General features: G+C 40.3%; 1 protein-coding gene across 1 annotated transcript; it reads left to right on the top strand.

The window, feature by feature from the left end:
- Nucleotides 1–1,163: 1,163 nt before the first annotated feature.
- On the top strand, nucleotides 1,164–10,974 carry LOC140201885 (transcriptional regulator protein Pur-beta-like). Its single transcript, XM_072266653.1, has one exon. It carries the CDS (start codon nucleotides 1,180–1,182, stop codon nucleotides 2,038–2,040), a length of 861 nt encoding a protein of 286 aa, XP_072122754.1. The 5' UTR covers nucleotides 1,164–1,179; the 3' UTR covers nucleotides 2,041–10,974.
- Nucleotides 10,975–12,142: the final 1,168 nt, after the last annotated feature.

Here is a 12,142-nt window from a genome sequence, read left to right as displayed (position 1 = left end):
CGTTTGGCCCATATCCCTCCTTTCTTACCCATGTACATTTTAAATGTCGCTAATGCCTCCACCATGTCCTCTGGCAGCTCATTCCATATACTGACTACCCCTGGCTGTAAAAGTTGATACCCAAGTTCCTGTTAAATCGCTCCCATCTCATCCTAAACCTATGCACAAGGCTGCATTTTGCCTTTGCCCTCTGTAATGCCAATGACTTTTAGGCAAACCAGGCATCATTTGTTGCTGAGCTTGGGAACAACCCTTGCAGTAGAGTCCAGTTTTATATAGCTGCTCAGTATAGACCTCTGCAAATACCTGATTAAGACATATTCCAGAAAGAGCTAGTCTATGTTCTCACTGCCAGTGCATTTGTCATGACAGCAGCAGGAGCTCAACACAAGTCTATTTGTGAACTTAGTCATAGTTATACTTTATTGATCCCGAGGGAAAGTGGTTATTGGAACTTCCAGTAAATGTCCCCCTTCTCCATTCCCGTCTCCTTCTCACATTATCTCCACACCTACCCATCACTTCCACCAGGAGCCCCTCTCCCTTCCCTTTCTTCCATGGTCTTCCGTCCTCTCCTATCAGATTCCCCCCTTCTCCGGCCTTTTTCTCGCACCAATCAACTTCCCAGCTCTTTATTTCACCCCTCCTGCTATCCCAGATTCACCCATTTCCTTGGACTACTTCCTCCCCTCACCCACCTTCTTACTGCCGTCTCCATTTCCTTTCCGGTGCTGAGGAAAGGTCTCGGCCCGAAACGTCCCACCCCTAGAACCTGCTTGATTGACTGCGCTCCTCCACCATATTCTGTGTATTGCTGCAAATTTCCAGCATCTGCGTAACCTTCTGTTTGATTACCTGAGATCTTGTATTTTTTTTAAAAAACAACAAAAATTATTTGCTTTATGCTTATGTTGATTTGGGGTTTCAGATAACATTTTTTTTTGCTGAATAAAGGATATTAATAAAACGGACCCACCTTCCCGCTCGGGCAAGTTTAGGCTTTCCCGCGCCCGTAAGGGACGAGGCGTGCGTGCGTGCGGCGCGCGCGCGCGCGCCCGGCCGCCGACGCCGTCCCAGTTTCTCCACGCGGACGGCGTGCGCAGCCCCGCCAGAACAGAGATCTCGCGAGGTCGGGCCGCCGCTCGGAGGGAGAGAGAGAGGGAAGGCTGGTGGCTTAAGATGGCGGAGGGAGACAGCGGGAGCGAGCGAGGTGGTGGGGGTGGCGGCGGCGGCGGCGGAGGAGGCGGCGGCCTTCTGCCGCAGCAACAGCAGCAGGAGACCCAGGAACTGGCCTCCAAGCGGGTGGACATCCAGAACAAGCGATTCTACCTGGATGTGAAGCAGAACGCCAAGGGCCGCTTCATCAAGATCGCCGAGGTGGGCGCGGGAGGCAACAAGAGCCGGCTGACGCTATCCATGGCCGTGGCGGCCGAGTTCCGCGACTACCTTGGCGACTTCATCGAGCACTACGCGCAACTGGGGCCCTCGGACTCCGACTCGGGCGCCGGCCTGGGCTCCGATGAGCCGCGGCGAGCCCTCAAGAGCGAGTTCTTGGTACGGGAGAACCGCAAGTACTATATGGACCTGAAGGAGAACCAGCGGGGCCGCTTCCTCCGCATCCGCCAGACCTTAAATCGAGGCCCCGGCTTGGGGGGCACGCAGGGCCAGACCATCGCCCTGCCGGCCCAAGGCCTCATCGAGTTCAGGGACGCGCTGGCCAAACTTATCGATGACTACGGCGTGGATGACGAGCCGTGCGGCCAGGCCGAGCTGCCCGAGGGTACGTCCATCACGGTGGACAGCAAGCGCTTCTTCTTCGACGTGGGCTCCAACAAGTACGGCGTGTTCATGCGGGTGAGCGAGGTGAAGCCCTCGTACAGAAACTCCATCACCATCCCTTACAAAGCCTGGTCCAAGTTCGGTAGCGCCTTCAGTAAGTACGCCGAGGAGATGAAGGAGATTCAGGACAAGCACCGGGATAAAATGCTGTTCGAGAGGCGAGCTGATGAGTCCGATGGGGAGGATGTGGACGACGATTGAAGCTTTTGAGTAAGAGAAGACGAAACAAAAACAAAAACCACGAAAATAGAGCAAATTGTATCGATTGAGAAGAAAAGTTTTTAAAAATGTTTTAATGAATAAATTGGTGTTGTGTCGATTGCAAAGAAAGACGTTTTTAAAAAATCTTTAAAAGAACAAATTGGGTCGATTGCAAAGAAGATTTACAAAATAAAACCTCGAGAAAAAGTTTTGAATAGTATTTTTTGGGAAACGCAGTTACATAAGTGAATGCATCTTCTGAGGAGGAAGGAAAATACTTGCATTAAGTTTGTATGCATATTCATGAAAAGAGCGAAGAGGGGCAAGCTCTTCTCGGAGATGTTGGATGATCGATTCGTTGCAAAATACACACTGTTATTTGTGGAAAAGCGTCGTATCACTGAACCATCAGCAATTCAGAAAAAAAATTAAAGATTTGTTGGCGTAACCAAAAGTTTTAAAACGAGAAACAAGTTACAAGATATAACCTCAACCTGGGGAGAAAATGATTTAAAGAGTCACCATCAAGTCACTGAAGCCAGCAACACTTCGAAGTTCTTTTCGTATATTAAAAATTCTTATGGAAGTTTTTTTAATTATTTTAAATACTGGACAATCAAGAGTCATTTTTAAAATTTGTTTTCATTCTGAATATTTCAAATATATTTGATAAAACTGTCGTTCCTGATGTAGAAAGTTAATGTTTTTAAATAGAATCAAAAAGGCTTGACTTATTCAATAGCATAGTACACAGTGCTAGTTCCACATGAGATCTACTGCCAGGGTTACAGATGACTGTAATGTCTCCAATAGAGAGTAATAAGGCCCATCTTGTATAGTTGTGCATTTCTTCCCCACCCCAGTGGGTTTTTTTTTGTCAGTGTTACGTGTATTCTATATTTCTGTTGCAGTGTAAATCATCAAAAATTCTACCAGTGTGAACTTGTTACCCTTGTAGTAGAGACTGCTTGTAACTAGCCTAGGTGCTATTGTCAAAAACAAATGGCATGTCAAGCCTTGTAAGAGATGCTCTATAGAGTTTTCTGTTTTAGTTTTACGTAAGTCAGTTATCCACGACGTACGATCTGACTTTTCCAGACTTGAGAATGTGCATTTGCTTTTAAGTAGAATAATTGTATAAAAAAAATTCACTGAACCACAATTTCCCAAGAAACATTATTTATGCACACAAAATTCTTTGCCATTGGGCAGGATAGATGAGAACTAAAATTGTTAACCATAGCGAAACCCGGCACAAAGGAAAGGGGTCATACAGCCGTTTGCTGTTTGTTTTTTCCATTTTACATCGTGCAGGAATTTAGGCTTTTAATGTTATTTTTTTAAGCTGTATTTATTTATTAGAAACAGTAATTATATTTTGCAGTATTTTCCCTCTAAAGACTCTGGATTGTGCTATTAGAGCAAATAACTGGAGCATTTTCCTGCCGATTGACCCAAGTTGCCGGTGAGTCTGATATAAACATTTGTCACATATTTGAAGAATATTGCATATATGTGCACCATTATAGGCCGCTCATTATTCTTTATCTGCAATATAATTTTAAGCTGTTCAATATCCCCCTAAGTGAGCTGTCAAAGTTGTGATGTGTTGTCCAATTGCATTTAAATATGAGTGGGGTTGGGAGGGGGGGTGGTGTGACTGCATCGAAGGGTCGGAATTAAAGCCAGGATGTTCAGATATCACTTTTTGCAATCAAACAGCTTTCAGTTTGAATGTATTCTGATGTAAACAATATCTGGACTGAAAGAAATAATTAACCTCTTGCCAGCTAGCAATCAAGGATAACTGGGAGAAGCTGCTAGGCAAAATGTGTATGTGTGTTTATATGTATATATAGATATATAATACTGGTGGTGATGAGAATACCTCCACCTGATTGGTCCTTACACTTTGCATATTTTGGTTTCGCGTGCTACTGAATTGGTTCATGGGTGATGGAAAGTAAGATGCAAATGTCATACTCAGTTTTTAGATTGCAATTAACACGAGATCGCTTATGACATCCAATAACTGTAAAATGTCACTCATTTTGAGTACCAGAATCGCACCTGTTTGGAGCTGTTTAACGTGCAGTGATGATCACTCAGTTCCAAACGTGATTGGACAAGGGTGATAAAAGTTGCTCTTAATGTAGAGGGAAATTTTCTTTCATGGTGAGCTTGTGAATACAAAGTTTGAAGCTTGGTGATCTTTGTTCTGAGAATTTAAGAGCCAAGTTACTTGTGGACTATGTTCTGTTTTCTGATCATCTGCTTGTCCAGTTTGTAGTGTCACTTTTGTTTTTAAAACTTACTAGGAATTAAAATATCCAAAGTGAAAGGTCCACTTATTTTCCACAGTGAAGAAAATATACCAAAAGGCATGCTGCATTGCCTCATTTATCAACCTCAGTAACTTTTACACGAGCTCGAAGTGTTTCCTTGTAACAGTAAGGCTGCTATTCCATCCTTTGCTTTCGCAGCAAAGTGACAATATCGGAGGGGTGGGGAGGGAATGCTGGTTTATTTCTTCACAGTGGATAATGAATTTTAAAAAGGATTTTGTTAATGTTGGGTTTTTTAACTTCCTTCTGCTTTTATAGACATAGGGTTATATTTTTACAAAATTAACAGATTCATTTTATGGCCTTTTTTTAAATTAAAACTCGTTGAAAATTATTGAGCCATTGGGCTGTTTTTCTCCATTGTGGCTGTTGAGTTGCAAGGCAATTGAGCTAGATTGATAACATTCCATGTTTTTTAGGCATTGCTCCATGAAGGATGCTGTTAGAATTGATACAGGCAAGCATGAGATCAGAAGTCCTTGCTTGTTTGAGTAGGTGCAATGAAGCGGGAGATATTCTTCATCTGTTACTCATTTTTTAGAAATAGTAGTGCACTAACTAGGGGAAATAAAAGCTGAGATTTGTGACATAATGACAGGAGCTCTCCTTGTGATGCTATGGGAATGCAATCATAATCCTACTACAATCTCTAGTGAATGTTGGATTTTCTCTCTACAAATCTCTCTCCCAATTCCCAGAGTGACCATTTGCTATAGTAGTGGGAGATGTCATTCTGGGTGACACAGGTGGATTGATCTGAGTTTGAAAGTACTGTTTTGACCTCTCCGTTAATGCGGTTGCATAGAAATAGGATTTAGGCATATCCACTTTCAGAAGAAATATTTTCAGTTTGTTGGTTCATGGGCATTTTATTTGAGTAGTTTAGGATACTTAACTTCCCATAGTGGGAAGTAATTCCAGATAGAAACAATTTGATTAGCTATGGGACTGGATAAATGTCCATTTCTCATTTGTCCCACTCTTCCAATATGGACCAATTTAGACGTCATGCACAATTAACAAAGCTAACTGAACTTCCATGGTCCAGATGCTGTATAAAGAAACCAATCAAATTTGATTGTCTTAACTGTGGAAACAAAGCAGAATGAAGTTATGTCTCTCATTAGACAAACCTTTTCAGAATCCAGTTTATGAATCGAGGGAGGGTGGGGTTGGGTGGGGGGAAGGGAGATTAGTAAACTTTGTAGATATGTGTACTTAAACCGGAAGTGAAGAGAGCTACAGTTAAATTTGCTGTATTTCAGAAGTACTGTAGCCCTTGTATTGAGAACTAATGTATAGAAAAGGCTTTTGTGGTTATTAATGTTTCCCAGTCTTTATGGGATAGCGTACTTTCATCATAAACTGAATTTATAAGCAGAGAGGCCATCGCCTTCACACACCAAAGTGGCTCCCTGTTGAGTATTTGGAGTTGATGTAGAGCTCCCCAGCCTGGTGCTTTATTATAAATTATCAAAATGTGTAGCCATAGCATTTTATTAATAAGATAATTTTCCATAGGTTGTTAAAAGGAAATTGTGGTTATTGGTGCAAAATATTGAAAATACATTTTTGAAAGAACCTAATCACTTCAGATGTCCATGCCTATTTATACATAGTGCATTTCTGGTTTGGGCACAGCACTGAAATTAAAATTATTCATGTTGGTATTGTTTTCTGTTCCCCTGAAGTTATTTTATCTTAACTCCTGTGTAAGACTTTCCAATCCTTTTTTTGGTTCTCTCAATTCTGTGCTCATCAGGTTGAGCTGCTAGTGATTCAGGGTGAGGAGCCTCTTTAGTTTTTGTGGTATGGCCAATCTTGTAACTATCATGATATGACCTCTGGCCATTGCAGTGATTATCTCTCATCAAGACTGCATAGAAATGTTTCCATTCCTTTTGAGGGTGAGATGCTTCTGTTTGCAGATGGCTGTTCTGCTGTCTTGAATAAATACTCCCAAATTGATACTAACACAGGTTCCCCATTCAACAACAGATCAAACATTTGATTAGCTTTTGGTTGCTCTGCAAGAGAACAGTGATTTAGAATTTAGTCATTTTCTCATCATGACAGATGCCTCAACCTTTAGGCATAATTGCCAAGCAATGGCACAGACATTTTGTCATGATGTCTAATGATAGTGAAGTAAACTTTTACCTGCATTTATCAAAATTGATAATGAAGAAGTTCGGACTTGGAAAAATAATATTTGTGCTGAATTTTGACATCTGGAGAGGCACCAGTACATGTCATTGGTGGAAAAGTAGCCTAGACGTGTAAAAATGAGAGAACAGTTGATGAATTCTGAATATTTGTAACTAAAATTACTTTTGTTTAAAATTCTCTAGTTTTAATTATCTCTACTTTTCCTTCTATTTCAAGTATTTCAAAATTAACTAGCTTAAATCCAATCAGCCCCTTTCCTTCTGAACAGTTCCAGTAAAGTCATAAGTTCTGATGGACCAGTCCCAGTCTACATCTATTAGAGGTATATTGGTTTGGCCTCTGTCACTGAGGAATTGTCTAGAACCATGTGTATGGACCAAGATGCTGCTGCATTGTTTGAGTGTATTGGACAAATAGTGATTGTGATATCCGCATTGTCTCTGAAAGCCCTGTTGCTGGTACTCATTGGTTGAAGATCGGGAGGGTTAAATGTGAGCTAGTAACTGAAACCTCTTGCCCTGCAGCACTAATACATAATCTATCTGTACAAGGTAGCAATTCAGTATATGTGTTCACTGCCTTCTTTAGGGTTAAGACTCTGGTGTCTGCAGTCTTTGTTTTAGCCTTTAGTTTGTTGATGATACTCATCCTTAGCATGGTGCTCCAGTTCCTTCCCATTGCATTGTTGTGTGATAATGATATTTTGCAATAGAAAAGTAAAATGGATGCCAGAGTCCAGCAACTGCCTCGGTACTTTCCCGCTCATTGGTCTCTACCAACTAATTGTATAAATTATGTTTTCCCCGTTTCCCAGGACCACTCCCACATAAGCAGTTGGTACAAGCACCCTGTACTCAATCTTACTCATGTAGGAGCAGCTCATTTAAATCATACTTGTATATGGCAGCAAAATAAAACAAGTTGTATGTTAGCAGTCAGTAAATTGTTAAAACAATTAAACTGTCTTTAGTTCAAACCTGGGGGCAGAGGTCCTCATTCTTGGAGAACAGAAAATTTGCATAGTTAATGGTTATGTCTTAATTTTGTGAGCAACACTGATAGGAAGGGGGGCACATTAGTCATGTAAAAAGATAGGTAACAAATTGTTATCTGCTTGCATGGCATGGCCAGAAACCTTCTCAGCATTTTGAAAGTAGTCAGTACCGTTTAAGTTACCAGGTCCTCTATCGTCATGCTGGCGTATCATAGTTTCCCAAGTTTTCTTGGGCCTACCCAGCTGAGTTGGTTTTATAAAGCTGTGTGCCTAGCTACCTCTCTGATTTCCTTATGTATTTCACTTGAAAAAAAATGTACAGTCGCATCTGCTTGTATTGTTTTGCCATGTACATTAGACTCAGACTAATGCAGTTAAATTAGTGGCAAGATTTGTGAGAAGTCAATAGTTGCTTGGTGACAAAAATGATGAATATCTACATAATATAGTTAAATATGTACTGTGAGTCTTTTTATATATAATTTTTTAAAATTGAGTTTGTTACCCACTTCTGATCATTACATGATGTATCGATGGTCCGTTTACTTAAAGGTCAAGGAAAAAGGCAGGCATATATTTAACGGGACAAGATAAGACGGCAATGATTGAAAATTTTGCTTTTAAAATTGAATGATTTTGTCTACTGACAATTTGAATTGTTGATATTTAGGAAAAGGGGAAAACATCATGGCCTTTTTCAAAATGAATTGCTAATCTTGATTGACAATCAGCAAGCCAGGCTTATTTATGTGTTTTGGTACCTGTCCCTACCTGCTGGTACTCCAGGAGCAAGTGCATCATTGTAGAAGGGCCATAAGTGGTTTGCTGCCCTCTTAACTCCAACTTTGTCCTGCAAGCTGGTCGGATAATTAGAGCTGGAGTTAATTCTCTAACAGCACAATGCCAGAGCATGCAAACCTCGAGGTGGTTAACATAGCTCTGGATTATCTGTTAGAAGCAATGTTCAAAGGGTTTAATTGTCCACATTATATCTCTTACTCAGCAAGGTGATTTCATCCACTGGTATATTTTACAATAGGTGTTGCCTTGGGATTATGAGGATAGAATTCACATTGGGTTCCCGTAGTAGTGAGTATGGGCAACAGGAAGGGGCCAATATGGGGATTGGTTGGTGTTAATCCGAAAATCAGGAAATTAGGCAAGCTGTAGGTGTTAAAGCATCTGTGACCTGATAGATTCCTTGCCTTAAGGGGAAGGATTGAATGTCCAGAAAGAATGTTTTTATAAATAGCTGGGACTCTACCTACGTCCATGAAGTTAATGATGATACTTTAATTAAAAGTAACTAACAATGTGCAACCACTTGATTATTGTTTCAGTAGATAAAGACCATAAACTTTAAAGCAGACTCCCTTCACCTTGCAGGGTGTGTGTGTGTGTGTGTGTGTTCTCGCTACTTGTTGGAGAATGATGTTTGCATACGACCTTGGATTAGTGAATTTGGGTAGATTCGTGTCCAACAATGGTTGTATAAAACTCACAAGCTATTAGATTTTCATGGCTGGCCCAAGTATTTTTGGCTCTTATTTACAAGACTTCTGTTTAAACCTTAAAAAAATCTTTTACTTGACCTTTAAAATGGGCATTTTAATCACTTAACCTAAAAAAACACTAGTAGCTATAAAAAATTCTATTTGCAACTTATTTCAAGAAGACTAAACTTTGTTTTAACAAAATTGCCTTTTGAGTTCTAATCTACTCCATGTTTTTGCTTGTAATGTTTGAAGTGCCTACTGTGCTGAATGGGAAATTTAGGCTTCCATAAAGCTTGGATGCATAGAGGAGTAATAGGGCATCTTTATTTCTGTCAGTTGCTTTGTTCTTGCACCCACTTTAGCTTAATGTAAAGAGATTGCTGCATTGAATTAAGTATTTCTAAATTTTCTATTCATAGTGTGGTAACTTGATCTATGAATGAAAGCATGAGCCGAAGCCTGATGCAACACAATTTGGGGGAAGGGGGTGTTATAGGGAAGGTCTTGTGGGACTAACAAGACATCATAACTGTTAAACTATAGCCTGATTGAAACAATTAGGTTAATAGAAAATTGGAAATGTGTGGATTTGTATATTCAATGCTAAATGCAATTTGATACGCCTTCAAATTGGTTGGGTAGTTAACGAGGGCAAGTTGCATTGTTGCTGTCCATCTATTTCCATGTTTGAGCTTCAAATTGTATTTGCGAGTTAAAATCTATTACAAACTGTAGATCATTTCACCTGACAAAATTTACTCCCTCTCCTACCCCAATTGCCAGAATTAACGGGCTGCTCCTGTCTGTAGGAACTTTTTTCAAACACTAACGTGACCACCCAGATGAGTTGGAAGCAGCTATTCTCAACTTGCATTAAGCGCCTTGCACTTTAATATAGCTCGTTTTAGTGTTGCGTCCCTCCCACGTGCCGCCTACCGCACATCCTGCTGTTGTTTGCAGGGTAATTCAAATAGCGTTATGCCAATAAACGTATCTGTGCACAGACAAACAATAAGAGCACAAGAGGGCAGATTAAAATAAAATTGCCCCCGGTAGGGTAACTCAGGTGTGCAAGTGAACAGGCATCGTTTATAATGGGAGAAAGAAGTCCTGACGTACGAGCCTGTCTTTCCAGACAAATCTTTATTTTTTTACATGGAACATTGTTGAATTTGTGCAAAATAAAATATATTATATTCCATTTGAAATTTAAATGATTATAAAATACCACTGCATTTTGAGGCTGGGGGAGTATTTCCAGGTGGGTAAACCTACAAGACTACCCTCAGTCACAAAATTTAGCACAGTGCAGTGAACTACAATCATACTGCACGGGTCCAGTAGACCAGGGCATTTAAGAATTAGGACCTGACCAAGTTTGGTGGGATATGGCTAGGGTAGCTTGAATGGTTTGGCCTTTGCAAAGATGCCCTTGTTTAACAAGTGCCACTTATTTAAACAAAACCATATGGTTTTTAATAAAAATTATGTCCCATTTTATTCCTCCCTTTGACTGAAGTGGGAATAAAATCAAGATCCCATATCGCTTTAGATTACAATTTTGTCCAATTGGTATCTGATATTAGGTCTTCATTGCTTTTTTTTTATTATGATGGGTTAAAGGTAAAGGGAGTGAGTGCTACCAAATTAAGCCTGTGGCTTTCCAAAAAAGAAGAAACCTTGTGGTTTTGATGTGTTGCCTCATTAAAAAGAAATCCTAAATTGAGCAGTGACTTGCTGTTTGTAAAGTGTATCTGAAGCGTATTGTGCATGATGTTGCATGGGGAGTGCACAGATATTAATTCTGGGCTTGCACGCTGGTGTAAATGAGTGCTGCCTGTTGAACAGTGTGCAGTATTTATTCTCTAACTCAAGTTTTTGTTAACAATGATCCAACTTTATTTGTTACTAATAAAACCGGCATTACAAAGGAAGTGTTTCATTTTCAACGAGTGTTCTGCTGCAGCCATTTCATTGTGTTTGGTGATGCACATCACTGGTTTAGAACACACATACATCTCAACTAGGCATAATAATTGATGGTGTAGTGCTGCGTTAGTCATCCTTGATATGGTTAACATCCACTAAGGGTTCTTAGTACTCACTGATCTGATTATAGCAGCCACATGTTCCAACAATGACTTCACTTGGACTGGAGTGCACATATGGTGCTTTGTCAGTCCCGAATTTCTCACTCACTGAGTCCTGTCTAAATATGAAAGGCCAAAGCTTTCAAAAATTGTTCATAATGCTTCCCTCATTCATAGATACATCCACAAAGATGAAAGAAGAGTGTAAATTTAAAATAGGTGCCTTAGAAGTTTCTGCAATAGGTCTCTATGTAATCCATGAAGACTCGTTGCTTGCACCAGTGATCTCTAGCTGTTCACCAACACATGTCCTCCTCCTTTCACCACCAATGTCGTATTTGGGGATTTGTGCATGCAAAAATATAAAGTCAAGTTCCATAAATTTAGATTAACTACATTCAAATTAATCATGTAGCAAAACATGGCATTTGAGAACAAGTTGCATTTAGAGATGCAGCACAGTATCAGGCCCTTCCAGCCCAACAAGCCTGCGCTGAGGAATTACACCTTGTGGCCAATTAACTCACGTGTACGTTTTTGCAATGTGGGAGGAAACTAGAGCACCCGGAGGAAACCCACATGGTCATGGGGAGAATATATAAACTTACAGGCAGCAGCAAAATTGAACCTGGGTTGCTGGTGCTATAATAGTGTTGCCTTAACTGCTATGCTATTGTGCTGTCTAAACTTCCACATTCTTTTAAAAGAGCAAATATTCTATAGTGCAAATTAAAACCTGATTGATTGACTGACTCCATCTCCCCATTTAAACCTAACACTTCAGAAATTTAAAGAGATTCATCTTTCTGGCTAATGGTGTGATAGTGCTTCAGATGTTCAAAAGGATTTTCTCTGGTCTGTACAGAACCAATTGCATTGCTGGAATTGACTCCTTTAGCTCCTAAGGTCTTGATTACTGTTGTGATACTTCAAAGTGCATGCATAATGGGTGAAAGCAAAATCAAGTTTGTGATGTTGCAGTAAAGTGATGATAGCCACATGGATAAG

Source organism: Mobula birostris, chromosome 8, assembly GCF_030028105.1.
Source record: "Mobula birostris isolate sMobBir1 chromosome 8, sMobBir1.hap1, whole genome shotgun sequence".
Lineage (NCBI taxonomy): Eukaryota > Metazoa > Chordata > Chondrichthyes > Myliobatiformes > Myliobatidae > Mobula > Mobula birostris.
This window is presented reverse-complemented; position numbering and strand designations above follow the sequence as displayed.

Coding starts and splice junctions, on each gene's coding strand:
- LOC140201885 (XM_072266653.1), top strand. CDS start 1,180: ATGGCGGAGGGAGACAGCGGGAGCGAGCGAGGTGGTGGGGGTGGCGGC.